Source organism: Vulpes vulpes, chromosome 12, assembly GCF_048418805.1.
Source record: "Vulpes vulpes isolate BD-2025 chromosome 12, VulVul3, whole genome shotgun sequence".
Taxonomy (NCBI): Eukaryota; Metazoa; Chordata; class Mammalia; order Carnivora; family Canidae; genus Vulpes; species Vulpes vulpes.
The window spans coordinates 127,420,640-127,435,700 of NC_132791.1; the positions used below are offsets into that span (position 1 = coordinate 127,420,640).

At 42.1% G+C, this 15,061-nt stretch overlaps 1 protein-coding gene across 20 annotated transcripts in view; it reads right to left on the reverse strand.

Moving 5' to 3' along the window:
* Positions 1 to 9,916: 9,916 nt before the first annotated feature.
* The window catches only part of GRIA4 (glutamate ionotropic receptor AMPA type subunit 4), a 367,857-nt gene continuing 362,712 nt past the window's right edge, over positions 9,917 to 15,061 (reverse strand). For all 20 annotated transcript variants that reach the window (XR_011995840.1, XR_011995843.1, XR_011995847.1 and 17 more), the window contains one exon: positions 9,917 to 12,393. Coding sequence is in view for 4 of the 20 variants with exons in the window: in XM_072729916.1 (XP_072586017.1) it covers positions 12,229 to 12,393 (165 nt within the window). In the remaining 16 variants the exon portion in view is untranslated. The remainder of the gene's footprint in view (positions 12,394 to 15,061) is intronic.

Consider the following 15,061-nt stretch of genomic DNA (forward strand, 5'->3'; position numbering starts at 1 on the left):
TCCAAATATTTCATGCATTTTTCTTCCCGTTGCTTTCACCCTTGACCTTTTTGTTTTCTATTCCCAAGTTACCATCTGCAGAGCAAAGCATCTTAGTTTCAGGGACTCAGTCATTTTTACAGCTCTCAACCATTATTTAAAAATACTGAAATTAACTTCACTGACTACAACCACAATATTTTATCACAGGAAAAAGCTGGTATCTTTATATCTTTCAAAATCTGAAGACCTTTTGAACTAAAATGTTAAAACATCAGTCTGCCCAGCTTGTGACTCCCCAACCACAGAGCAGGCACAGGCAGCCAAGCACATATTCTGTGACTCTGTCAGTTTGACCCCATTGTATACATTTGCGTGACAAATACACTTGGCTTGGCCCTCCTTCCAGTTTCTGAGCTTGTACTGTTCGGAGCATTCTCTTTCCCATTAAAGGTGACCTGTGTCCTAACACGGAGCTAATGCTGCTTTTAACGATTCTGCAAATAAACAAGTTGATAAAGATTTTCATTCTTACATTCTCGCTGCACAGAAGCCTCTAAACATCTTCCACTTTACTCCAAGTGTGCTGCTAAAATGTCAGCACTTTTGATGTGGGTTGAGATGTGAAAGACTGCTTTAATAAAAGTATTGTTTAGTGTAATCAAAATGGAATTGGTAATATCTGTCCACTCTGCTTGTTAAAATACGCAGTAATACGTTGTATTTTCTTTTCTAAATCTCCTCAAGTGGGTAAAGTTACTGCCTGATACAGCTATGCTGGTGTGTCCAGAAAGGAAGGGAAATCTGGACTCTTTTACTACTGTGATAGAAGTACTGGTATCAAGAATGTGAAAAATTTTAATTAATGGGCATTTTTTTGGATGCTCAGCATCTATGTCCCCTTCCTGGGCTTATTGTTATTGTTTTTGTTTTCCTAGAAATCACTTTATCTCTCATCTGCACAGTCCAAGGAGGAGTGTTAACTTGACTTCACACTGTAGGAATAGGATATGATGGGCTCAAGCCTATCCATATATCCTATTCTCCTGCTACAGTGGTTGCTTCAGATTCAGGCACATAACCTACCCGGAGCCCACGTATTTGTTGGAACTTCTGTGGGAGATAAGCTTTCATGCTTCTAATAACATCTTACTTCCCCATAAAGATGAGATGTCTGGACAGGTATACAATGAGTGGTGCTACAATGAGTTTTTGCTACAATGAGTGGTGCAGTTGGGAAGTCTCTATGGAGCCTATCAAGGAAGGCTCCAGGAAGAGTCCTTGAGGACATCATTTGAATTGCTGGATCAAATCTCACCTGATACTGGTGATGATTCTGAATTTTCAGTTTTACAAATCAATGAATTTCCCCTTGTTCTTTGTTTTCTTAGATTTTGTGACTGTCCATTTGGCAACCACTCATCACAAGGTCAATTACATTAATCATATCTTCTGATTTTCTGTTTTCTTGATGCTCTGGTATTTGTCACGGCTCTTCGGAGAGACTGCTCCTCTCAGGAGTAGCAAATTCTTAGAGGCTGTGAAGGGTAGGCGTGGAACATACCTTTCATATGCAAACTAACCAATGCCTATACCCCCAGCACCCACTTTATCAAACACACACACCAATTCCATATTCCCTGTGCCCTAAATCAACCCAGTATCAGGTACCAGACAGCAAAAGACAGCCCTTATAACTTAGATCCTGCCAACATTCAAACTGGCCAGTCCTGAACTGTGGATCTGCCCTGCCTCACTTTTCTCCCAGAATCTCCTGTAGAAACTCTGGCCTTGGCTTTTCACTCCCCTTGCTTCTGCCTCCAACCAGAATCTGCTGCTCCCACTCACCTCCTTCACTGTCATTGGCCTCAGCCTGGCCTCAATAAATTAAATCCTGAGTTTAATTTTAGAACCCCCCTGCCACCATCACCTTGGGGTTAAGTTGTTTGAGTTTCTAGGACTTAAAACTGGAAGAGTATGGACTTATGTAGCCAAATAAAAAAAGTAGGTCACCCTAGGGGTATTCTGGTAACTGCCCCCCCCCCCTTTTTTTTTATTAGACTGCTGTCTATTCTTCTCTATCCTGCTTGTGTCCCTATCCCACCCCCTCCCCCACTCAGTATTTGTGAGGTGCTCCTGGGCACCTGCCGCTCTGGCCCAGACACTACACAACTGTGTGAGGCAGTCCCTGCCCCACGTGGCTTAGAGTGAGAGCATCTAGAGTAGACACATGGTAAATGATGGAACAGAACATGGACAGGACTCAGGGGGCCTGAGAACAGAGGGACCAGGTTTTCCCGAGCACGGTTCAGAGTGGGAGTGACCCTTGAGAGGAGTCCTAGGTAGATTGTGCCACCAAAGTCACAAACTGAACAGAGAAGGCTTTCCATCAGAGGGCACTGTGTGGACTCAGAAACTTGGCTGTGCTGGGATGTGGGCAAGTGACTTCCTACAACTGGCACTGGGGCACAGGACATGGCACTCCCCTGGTGCTCCAAAAAATTCAGGAATTTATATATATAATATTTTACTGTGCTATTTTTAAAAATAAAAATGAATGCACAATGCTTGATGAGCAAGGTATCAAAATTTGAAAATTAAAAAATGAATATATTGAAATTCAAAAATGGTGCTGTGCAGATGTTTCAGTAAGCTGAACTAAAAATTATTTAAGATCTATACTTAGTCAAGAAAAATTGTCAAAAATGTCAATTCTCTCAACTGAAAAGATAAAGAAGTGGATTTTAAAAGTAGTATTGATGAGTCGGCTTCCATTAAACCAAGAAAGAAAAGAAATCATTTTAATATAAAATAGTCAAACCTAAAAGAATATTTTGGGCTTAAATACACCTATTTTTCAAATTTTCAGTATTTTTTAACCACCTTAATATTCTGCAATAAAGCTAACCATTAACCATTTAAAAAGTGTAGAAAGGGACATATTTTCTTTTCTTTTACCTTGGGGTCTCAGATGGTTTGCTATGAAACTCTAAATCTTTAAATTTTTGACGCATTTTACAAAAATTTTTATTTTTAAAGATTTTAAAAATGTTATTTACCTTGATTACTGACTTTCTGTTTCCCTGTTAAATTTCACTCTTGCAGCAAGGGCCTATTTGGCCTCATTGGCCCTGGAAGAGAAATTAGATTTCTTTAAAGAAATAACTCATTCTTAATGTTCATGCCCATTATAAATGCTTTATGAATAAGTAAATGGTTTAAAATGGCCATGGCTCCCTGAAGCTGTCCACTCTGGTCTAGAAACATAACCACTGTGTTAGAAAAACTCAGTACCTTGTGTCTCCCTACTCCTCATGCAGAGCCCTTGTGAGCTCCTGGTTACCAAATGTGTGGTTCTCTCCCCCAGCTAGCGGCTGGCTGTCTTACAAATTAACCTGGTTCTGACACAGTCGTGTCATGCCCCTCAGGTTAACACATGCCCACCAGACTGCTCCCACCACACTTCAGACACCAGCAGCTGGTAGGTCCCATCTGGCCACAAATCAGAGGATCCTGTGGACTCCTCCTCCTTGGAGTCCATTACTTCTAGACCCCTCACAGAATTCGGGATTAACACTCACTGAGGCATATCAGTTTATTAGAAGATAATAGTGTGTGTGGATGAGCAGCCAGATGAGGGTGCAGGGAGCACCCGTCGTGGTGGAGTTGGGGTGTGACACCATCCCGGAAGCTCTTGGACCCCCTTACCTTTGGGATACTCATCACACCTAATGAGTCCACAGTTCAATCACTTTCAGCCCCACCACCCCTGCAGGCTTGCATCCCTCCTACCCTGGTTGGCAGGTGCAGCCACTTTGTGAGCATGAGGCTTGTGCTGGAAGCCAGTGAGTTGGCATTCTCCTGGCTGCTTGGGAGCACCACTCAGAGGCAGGCAGTTTTCCCTTCACCTCGCAGCCTGGAGGGGGAGACACTCTTAACCTGCTGTCTATCCATCTCCCCAGGCAAAACTGTAGTCTGCTCTGGGTGAGAAATCCCTGCAGAGGTAGAGGATCTGTGTGCTTCAACTCCTTCTCTAGAAGCACGGATTCCTTCATGCCATGCACACAGAAAGAATTGTTGATCCTACTCCGTACTCTACGACTTTTGACTTGTTGACGAGAGAGGTCAGGGAAGTCAGTCAGGGCATGTCGAGTGTCCCCCCACCAACCTGGGTGGGTGCTGTTCACCTCATGCACACCTGCTCCATCAAAGGGACCCTCGTCTGGTCTTCCTCCTTATTTCTTCTAAACACTCAGTTGAGGGTCATGAAGAAAGGCTTACAAGTGAGTTCACATTCTCTTGGTGCCCTGGCCTCAGTAATTTCCAAATGCATCATAGCCACATTTAACCTTCAAGAATTTGATAATATTTTAGCCCACCTCTTGTCACCCACAAGGTCACTGTCATCAGCATATCTCCTCTCTGCTGAAGACCCAAAATTATTTGTGAATCCCATTTCTCCTAGATGGGACTTGTCCTTCTTTGGAATCCAGGGCACCTGGTTACCAAGAACAGCTTTCTGAGTCACACCAGCAAAGTTATGATTGTGTAGATTATTTGGCTTTTGAGAAAATAACTTTTTTTCTTCAGTTTTCTATTTCCTAGGCAGAAGCAGATGCCCAAAGCTGCAGAGATGAAATAAATGTAGTTTTGTTTACAGGGCTCTTAATGAGCTCTGCTACTGTGATAAGTAATCTATAAACATTCATTTTCAACTTCACAGAAACATCAAATGCTAGGTATTCCTGTTCCCATTTCACATATGAAACAACAGTCTTTTTCTAGAGGCCAAAGAGTAAGTACTGGATCAAGGACTTACATCTACTTTTGTCTGGCTCCATAGCTCAAAATTTGTTCTTGGCACTAATCATTGTTGTCAACATAATCCGTGAGTCTGGAGAGATCAAGCAGAGACATTTATAAAAATAGTCGTGGAACAGTGGTAGAAGGCTACACAAGACACGGAAATGAAAATGAGTTATTTTCACACATGGCGAATGAGGGATTGTACCCCAGATGATTTCCAGAACCCTTCTTGATGGATGAGTAGACATTAGACATCAAAAAACAGGTGAGATATACCATGTTGTGAGCCCATTCAGCTTCTGGGGACTATCTTCCTATATTTATTTTTCCAATTCTGCTTCCCTAAGGTAGAAGCCAATGCTTGGTTTCTGTGTCTCCCTGGCTGTTAGATCACAGGCAACCGAGCACCATTAGCTAGATACTCCTGCCTGAGGTTCGATGTGAAGGAGGCCAAGGGTGCAGCCCAGTTCCTGAGAAGGAAAGAGAGCATGCCTGGCACCCCACAGTCAGAGGTGGTACACACAGACGTTCCTTGCTCAGCATCCCTGCTCTTGTATATGTGTCCGCTGGAGGTTGGACCTGGCTTGGGGGCAGATCAGTGATGTCATTTTCGTGTTGTTCTTGCCTGCTTTGCCTTCAGCCAGATGCTGTCTTCCCCAGAGATTCTGTGAACTATACCATATTTATTAATGAGTTCACGTGCTGCTTAACTGAGCTGGGTGGGCTCCGTTGGTTATAGCAAGGACCCGTGTCTGAAGCAGGGGCATTGCAGGGAGAGGTAATCATCAGCTAACTTAGAAGGGAAAGAATAAGAAGCGCTGAGAAAACCGTAGCTGTGAGTAGTAATTTGGTGTAATCGGGGTGGAAAGTGAGAGGAGCTACTGGAGATACTGTGACATATAACACACCATGAGTTATTTCAGTCAGAAAGGTGACAGGGTCATAGGTGGTTTAGGAAAACCACCCTCGCGGGCATGTGAAGAATGAATTCTAAGGAGAAACCAGGGAGATGAGAAGAAAGGGAACTTATCAGAGAGTAGGAACATGAGAAATCATGAGCCTCTGAAAGGGCGGTCATAGTATAGATTAAGAGTGCGGGATGCAGTAAGAAGATATTTAGGAGACACAAGAAATTGAAGCTGTTGATTGGCTGGATGTGAGAATATGAAGAAAGGGAGTTCTAGAAGGACACTCATGCTTTAATTTGTGAGATTAGGTAAATGGTAGTGCCCCTCACTGAGACATGGAACTTAAGAGGAGGTAGGAATGCAGAGTAGAAGATGAGGAATTGGACGTATTTCAGCTGAGATGTCAAAAAGAAATAACCTGTATGAGATTGGACAGGTGGGACTGGAGTGAAAAATAGGGATTTCTGAGTTAACAGTGCATGGGTTATTGTAGACCTCTTGGTGGTGGTAAGATCAACCAGGTGGAATATGTGCTATGAGACGAGACAGAGGCAGAGTTTATAACCCTGGGTGATACCAGTATTTGGTTGGAGAAAATGGGGAACATAAAATAGTTGGTTTAGTTCCCTATTGAAAATGTTCAAGTAACACGGCCACATGATCTTTTTTGGTGACCTTGGGATGGACATTTTGACGAAGTGATGGAGCCAAATAGAGGAGTTAAATATGAGGTGAAAGGTCTCTCTTTGCAGTGACCAGGGTTTGAAAGGGAGGGAAATTAGTCATCATCTGGTGGAAGATGAGCAGATGAATGACCCTAAGATCAGCTACATGTCTACAGGGGTAGGTGACTTTAATCACACAGGCAAAGACCAATGGGAGGTCAGGGAGCTGCAGGGCTAGGGCTTAAATGAAGTACTTCCACTGGCTTTGAAGTCGCTCAAGATGATCCTAAGACTCGGGGTGCAGTGGAAAAATGAGCTAAATGCCACAATTGCTGATGGACGTGGGGCAGTGGCAGAGCATTCAGCAGACACAGTGGACAAGTGGGTGTCCATCTGACAGCATGGTGGATGACCTACACCTCAAAGGGGAGGAGTGTTTATGCCTGAGGGCATGCAGAGGTGTGACTGTCATGATGGCCATGACTTTTCCTTCCAAGTTTGTGGTATGCGGAGGGCTGACATCAGAGCATTGGACAGGGCACTGGAGGACAGCTCGAGGGTGCTGGGAGTTTCCTTACTCTGTACCCAGGGCATCAGGGAGAAGGATGTTAAGATCAGGGAGAGAGGGAGGCAGTGGGAAGATGAACATGGAGAAGGATGAGAAGCGCAGGAGTATATTAAGGGAGAATGTGGGATGAGAGAGAGATTGTGGGGATGATCTCCCTGTGAGGCTGTGACCAAGGATGCTATGGATGGAGGCCAAGTGGGCCAAGCCTTAGAGTTACTGTGCAGGTCTGAGGCCCCAGGATCCAGAAGTCACCTGCTCTGCTGGTGGTCTCGGAAGATTTACAGTGCCCACCAGACTCTAATTACGCTTAGATTTACAGACAGGATACCAATGGGAAGCATGGCTCTGGGAAGTCTTGGGCAGTTGAAACTCTTCAAATTCAACTTTTTAGACATCTGGAAAGCACCAATTTTAAGTGACTGAAGGATTAAGAGAAGCCACTCTGACCTAAATTATTCTACATCCCTTCTTTGTTACAACATGTTGAGACCATTCACATTTATGCTGGGGAACTCGCTCTGAGGAGCTGACACCGGTTTCTGTGGAGGCAATTTCTTTTGAGGGTCTTCAGCAGTCCTTAATTCATTTAGCCAATCAGTTCATTCAATCATATGTTGAAACTCTGATTGCCATTTCTATAGACCTACTCTGCTTGAGAAATAAGTCTCTACACAGTTTTCAGCCATTGCTAAATGAATAGGTACTTTAGAAGTTTTGGTCCAGTGAAAAGACATGGAGGAGCAAATCATCATAACCTACTTGAGCAGACTTCCGTTGTTCAGGATTCCAGGATTACAAATCTCCTAAGTCACCCCCATCATTGAAGCCATGATTTAGGCATTATAATTTAATAGAATATTTATGTATGATTGTATCATAGAGGTTCTCTCACACCTGCCATCTTCTCCTGCTCCAGGAAAAACTGAATGAGACTCCACTCTTTGCCAGTGGAAGGACAAATCCAATATAAATTTCTGCCCATTTCTGTTGGAAGGAAATATATTATTAGGGTTATTTCTGGCCTCGCATCAACCCAAATATGGGACTTAGAATTTTTTCCTTGACTTCCTTTAATCCAACCACAAATACCAGCCTGTAGCTTGTAGGAAAATTTGTAAGCAGGTCATGGAAGAGGAATATATCAGACATTCATGACACACCTAACAATGGAAAACCATTTGTGAAAAGCCCAGTTTTCCTGAAGTTCTTTCGGCCGCCCAGACCTGAACTACCAACCTTTGCCCAGCTTTCTGTTTCTCAGTGTCTCCTTTGGCTTATCTTTTATATTCCCTAATTCCTCTACCCACCTCTTCCTCCAAAGAATATAAAATCAAAGCAAGATAGAGAGGTTACTCTGTTTCATGGGAAATAGGGAAATAATTTAGTTCTCTGTTGGTTTTTGAGATACAATTTCCAAATTTCATCTTTCACTCTTCCTCATTTATCAATATCTTTTCTTAGGGAAGAGAGTTCTTTTTTGACAAGACTACTGGTACTACCTAGTTAGGAAATATGTAAGCATACCACCTGCCACATGTGCATTGGGTCTGACAAATGCTAAGCATGCTAGCCTGCTGGACCACCTGAAACTAAAACCTGTTTATGAATGTGCTTGAGAAGGCACACCTTTCACGCAGCCTCATATGAATAACACAAATGAGTCCGCATGATTCCAATTTGTCTTTTCAGAAACCCCCCTGATGTCACTATCATTTAATTCTTATTTATGTTTGCACCTCACTGGTGTTGCAAATTGGGATATTCAGTTTTCTGGGAAAATTAGTAGAGCACTTTTTTTCACTAATACTGCTGTAATATATAAAGTTGTTTTTATGAATTGACAAATATATATTTTAACCTTCTGTGTGCTACGCCTTAGGGAAATGGATGAATGAGTTGACAGTCAGCAGGTGGGGAGAGCAGGGAGCAGCCTGGAGCAAGCATGAAGCTAGTGTTGGAACAGGATGGTGGGGGGGCGCTGGCATTTTTAATTAGTAGCTACTGAATGGAGTGTAGCAAAGTGGTTCTCCTGAGGGTCCTTTATAGCCTTCAAATGTGGTCATTGTATACATTTAACCAGCTGATGTAACTTCAAAATTGGTTTTGCCTGATATATTCAGGAAATTCTGCACTAGATGGTGGTCTTGCTTGTTTTATAATTGAGTTCTTTATGGAACTAAATGGTTTAACTTAAAATGTTTTTAACTTAATTTAAGCATAAATGTTTTAAAATCACATAACCTAGGTTTATAGCATTTACTCAGATTGGAGCCCAGGTAAGGTATCCCTTTACTGATGGCAGATTTCAAATTTGGTTTTGGCAAATTTATTCCATGAGAAATATGGAAATTTAACTATATAGTACTATTACTAATATGGAAAGAAAACACAAAAGGGGAAAAACACAAAAGGGAGTTAAACTATAAGAAATAGAACTTTTTAACTTCACATCACTTATCCATTCTGAGTTAAATGAAAGATATCTTTAGAAGAATGGGTAAAAACCAAGCCAAACCAGATCCCTGGTTCAGGTTATCTAATTACCTTCTGACAATTTCTAGCTAAAAAATGATGCCCCAGCTAGGTATAATGATATGAAATATCATCTCCTCCTTCTAGTGAGATGAACAACATCATCAACTCAGCAAACCTTCAATCTTCTTTTTTCTTTTCTTTGTGTGTGTGTGTGTGTGTGTGTGTGTGTGTGTGTGTGTGTGTAGGAGTGGTGGTGGAGGGAGAGGGAGGGAGAGAATCTCAAGCAGACCCACCACCCAAGACAGAGCCCAACGCAGGGCTTGATCTCACAACTCCGACATCAGGATCTGAGCTGTAATCAAGAGTCAGGTGCCCAATCGACTGAGCCACCGGGGTGCTCCCAGCCTTTCTTTTGACTTGCTATTTACTTAACACATACTCTAGGGACTATTAGTGAAGAAAGATATTGTCTTTCTCCTTCCACTTAGTTAAATTAATTCAATTCAGTTCATTCATTCATTCAACAAATATTTATTAAGCACCTACAATAATGCCAGGCACTGTGCTGGGTGCTGGGGATACAAGTGTGAACAAGAGAGACACAGTCCCTGCCCTCAAGGAGCTTACAGTCTAGAAGTTATACAGACAAGTACACAGGCAAGTACAATGCAGGATGGCAAGTGCTGTGATGGGGGGAAAACATGTAGGGCACCTAACCCAGTCCTGGAGGCAGTGGGCTGGGCCTCACGCACATCTTCCCAGGGTGGGTAAACTCAATTTGGGACTGAAGTTAGTCGGGGAAAGAGACACAGAAAGTGATGGCCCAAGGAAATAGTCAATGCAGTGTCCTGTGTGCTGCTTTAGAGGTTTAGGGGCTGGTGGGAGGGGGAAAGGGAGGGTCAGGTGAGAGGAGTCATGGGACAGATGAGTAGGAGTAGAGACCAGGTCACAGGGGATGTGTCTGCTCTGCTTCAGAGCTTGGGACTTTTCCTGAGGGAACCGAGCGGGAGCATGTCCGCACACCTGCACCTGTCCAGGTGCACTCACTGCAGCGCACAGAGGGAGCGGCTGCAAGTCTGGAGGTGCAAGCAGGCGGTCTTCATCCCCCCCCCGCGCCGGCTCCCTCCACCTCGCCCGGCAATGCCACAGCCGGTGTCGCTCCAGCCTGGCTGGCAGCTCGTCAGGAACCTTGTAGGGCCCCCAGCCTCGGAGCCCTGCTCCCCCGAGGCTCTCCACCCCTGCTCCGCCTGGGACAGAGCTTCCCTCAGGCCACTCTCCGCAGTCCTCCTCCCTTGTGCTTTCTGCCAAGATTTCTGCCTCGTGGGATGTTTCGCTGGATGCTCTAGTGCTTCATTATTATTTCAGATGATCCAGACCTTCTTTGAAACCATGTTCATTGAATCTGTACATAACATAAGGTGGTTTTAGGAAATACAGATGGGTATAATTTTCTTCACCCTTTCCAGTTGAAAAAACAAGGACAAATTCTTCACTTTTTTTGTCTACCACAAACTATTAGTGCCTTCAAGTGACTTAAATGGAACAAGGGGAAGAGGGAGGGGGAGAAGCCCAAGAGACACATTATTTGTCGCAGCAAAATACAGTCAAGTAAAATTTCGACACACGATTACAGGGTATGTTGCTGTTATGACAACGGATGGCTCTCCAACTCAAACACTCCATCTGCGACAATATCACCGGCTCACAAGGTGGACATCTGTCAAAGAGGGTAGCTCACTATGCAGAAATGATAAGAGCTAGTTCCATGTTCCAACAAGGCCCACACTCGACTTCTAACGATCCCTTCTACAGTCTCATATTTTCTCAAATAACCTTCATAATGATAAGAAAAGAATGTTAAGCTCTGCAGATAGTGTAAGAATGTCCGTTGTTTTATTCTTTTTGGTGGGTACAAAAACCACAATTTTGTACACAGAACAAGATTATAAATAATATCGGTAACATGAGTGACCTATAGTCTCTTTTGAATCTACGTCGCAGACTGATGGTTTTACGGTAACGTTGTCTTCGTTTTGTGTGTGTTCTGGGTAGTGAGACAAATGCAATCCGTGGGACACCGACTCATGTGACAGAGTGGAGGTTACGGCAACAAGGAGATGACCAACGGCTTTTATAAAAAAAAGTCTCTAAAGTTTATTACAGTGATGGCATTTATATCAATTATTGCAATGTACTGTTCCCTAAGATGGTTAGAAAAAAGAATTGTGTTGTCCTCTACTGAATTTACGTCGGTTAAAAAGCAAGCATGTTTCAGTATTTGTTTTCTCCAAAGTAAGTGTAAATGCTTCCTTTAAATTTTTTTTTTTTCACAGGATTTACATGTGTGTTTGAGTATTTTCTGATCACAGTTTCGAGACGTGTTTTCTCGGCTGGAGAGTCTCCCATGGACTACGTGGGTGTTCGGAGACGCAGGTTAGCATGTTCATGGGCTTCTCTAACTAGTCTATCCCTGGCGGTGAACACAGGCCTTTCTGCGCAAGAACTTCACGGTCTGATGCGCTCGCAAGTCTGATTAGTTTTTAAGTCCACTCGAGTGAAACTTGTTGCTGTTAATACGCCCGTCCCAGCTCCCCCCTCCCGCTCCCCGAAAAAACCTAAATTGTGAGTTTTCCTGATATAAAATCTGAGTTTGGGTTTCCGAGCTGAGCTCATGCACGCGTTGCTGCTGCGGAACCGGGAGGATCAGGACGCGCTGCCCGCGCGGGCCGGAGGCCGGGTCCAGGGCACCTGCTCGGCGCGCCCCGGGCTTTGCTCCCGCCGCTCACCAACACAGTTTGATTAAGGCACTCGATTATGTTTTTGGTTTTTATGGTAGGTCCGATGCAATGACAGCCAATCCTGAACTTTGTCTAATCGCAGTCCCCGTGTGTACAGCCTTGGGGCAGTCGGGCGTCAAAACGCGGCCGTTCTCACCCACACTCCCAGTGATGGATAATCTGGCTTTGTTTCTTATGGCTTCAGAAAAGGTCAGCTGGGTGCATGGAAAGGAAACAGAAAGAGTGTGCATTGTTACAATGTTTCTGTTTCTTTGACAAAACGTGACACAACAAACACCAAGATATCAATTATTAGACATCTGCATTTTTTTTTTTTCCGATATTCTCCGGGTCGTGTCAAAACTGCACATTCCAGGAAAGGAAAGCTCAACTCTAGCAGAGAATCAATTGGTCTAAAGTGTGTGATCTTGCCTGTTCCAGAACCAATTCTGCAAGAGTCAAACTAGGTCTTGTTTGGCAAATCTGGGCGGGACACATTTCGACTTGTGGCCCTCTACAACCTAGTCCTTGGGGTCCAGCTTAGGATCTCCTCTAATTTGACAACGGTTTTAGCTGAACGTCTTGATCTTTAGAAAAGATCTTTACAGCTCATTTGTTATCCTCAAAATGGTGATGAGTTGTCTACATGAACTATGGATACAGACTATTCACGACAGAGCTTCCTGTCTTCGGAACACAGAGCTATCCACAGACACCTTCATTCATTCACACCAGGTACAGACATGACCCAGAACAGCACAGTTAGTGACACAGAGTTCATTCTATGCCTACTCTGGAAGCTGATTCATATCTTAGGAAGCTCTAAGTGTTGAAAGGGGGTTGCACTGAAAGGGAGTGTGTTTCAATTCCCCACCAGTGCTCACTGCTGGGGACCTTCCCAGACTGAGACGTTCCGGGGTCAGGTCTCTGAAATCCTCATTAAATTCCTGTTGTCTGTCATATTAAGTCAGTAGTGGATAACAATATGACACAGAGGAGAAACAGGCAGTGTTATTATGCAAATCTAATTACTGTTTATTCGTTGTCCTTATATTTTTTTCTAGTAACTGAATTTTAATGTTAACTCAAGAAAATAAGGCAAATTAGATCTTGCCTAAGTGATATGGCTTATTTATTTCTCATAACTCCTAATATATCTTAATTCTCTCCTGTGAATTTAATTTTACCTCATTCTTTAGGAATTCTATCCCTGTATTTATTCTGCTCTGGAACTTAAATATTAGCATAATTGTATATTAAATAATGAAATCAGTGATGGGCATAGAAAATGGGATAACATAAAGGTTTAGAGATCAGATACCCTGCTAAAGTCAAACTGCTAGTTAATGACTTATCTATGGTCAAATCCAAGGTTATTATCATAGTTCTTCCTCAGCAAATGGTCTAAAAAAATCAGAAGTCAGGATACAATTTCTATAGAAACTACTCATCATTAAATTAAAACAAATCAAGACCAAAGTTCGAATTTGTTCCTTCAGATTTACTTTCAATATTTAATATTAAGTAAAATAATTTTTTAAAAAACTACTGATTTAATTTTGTTTTCTTTTTTTTGAAGAAGAAGATATACAATTAATGATAGCATTCTAATTTTTTGAGGGTTTTTTTTTTTTCAGAAGGCTTTTGCTATAAAATTTACTTTGTTTCCTTTCTTTTCTTGATGGCCTTTATGGAGAAAGGGAAATACCCCCAACAGGAACCATGTGCTCTCAAGTAACCTCTTCTTCTCCGTAGGTGAATATAACTGAGCATAATAGTTAATAATTCTTCAACATATCCTTAGTTTTTCTTTAAATCTGAGCATTCTTCATTCTTAGCATTATTTCTTAAACTTATATCTCCTGCTTCTAACATAAAATGTCATATCTATTCAGCTTGCTGCTTAAATCAACTTTCTTATAAATTTACCTGTGGTCTGGGTCTGTTGAGATTGTTGAGGCTAAAGGCCCTGACTTTGTGTTCCCATGAGGGATAATCATTTTTAGAGTAAACATTTTCTATATTGAAGGTTTCAGGTTCTGTTCTTGGAATTCTAGGACAATATTGTTTAGATTATCAAAAATTTGGGTAACTGTGGCCAATAGAGTTTTTGAAAGGACAAAGCCATTTCATATGAGAGTATAATAACAGCTGTCAAATTTTCTTAGGTGAAAATCATTTCATTTACCCTGAATGCCGTTAAGTCTTTTTAAAAATCATATATATGAAGGCTTTCTTTTTATTTGACATTTATTACCTTAGAAGTTTAACCCCAACTGTAGAGGCAATTTGTGTGATACATTGTAATGCAATGCCAGGTTCTGACTCCCAAACATTATTACATGTAAACTGTCTGTACCTAACCTGGGAATTTAAACCTCTTTAGCAGTTTCCCAGATTTTAGCCATGAACTGACACCCATGAGTGTTTCTTTCTAGAATTTTCCAATATTCTTTTTCTGTATCTTTGCAATCTTACCCTTGGACCTTGTTGATGGTTACAATGCTTTTGCTTTGCCAAAGCAAAGTAAATTTTAATGACAGGTAAAAAACCAAAAAACAAAACAAAACAAAAAAAACCAAACCAAACCAAATCAAAACAAGGTGTTTTTTTTTTTTTTTTTTGGACATAAAATTCTTTCCAGAATAAAATCTAAATAGTTGACTCTGAAAACTTGTCGTGTATTGTTTTTCTCAGTTTGGCAAAATCCTCAATTGTATCATTATTAAGATAACAGCATTTCAATAATGGTCAAGAGACCTTGACACTATCCTTGTTTGTTGTTTTGCTACCAGAAGACATGCTCAAAACATTCTGATCTGACTGAACTGAGGGTCTTGTTTTTAATTCTTTTCCACAAAATTGGGAAAGTACCATTCGGGG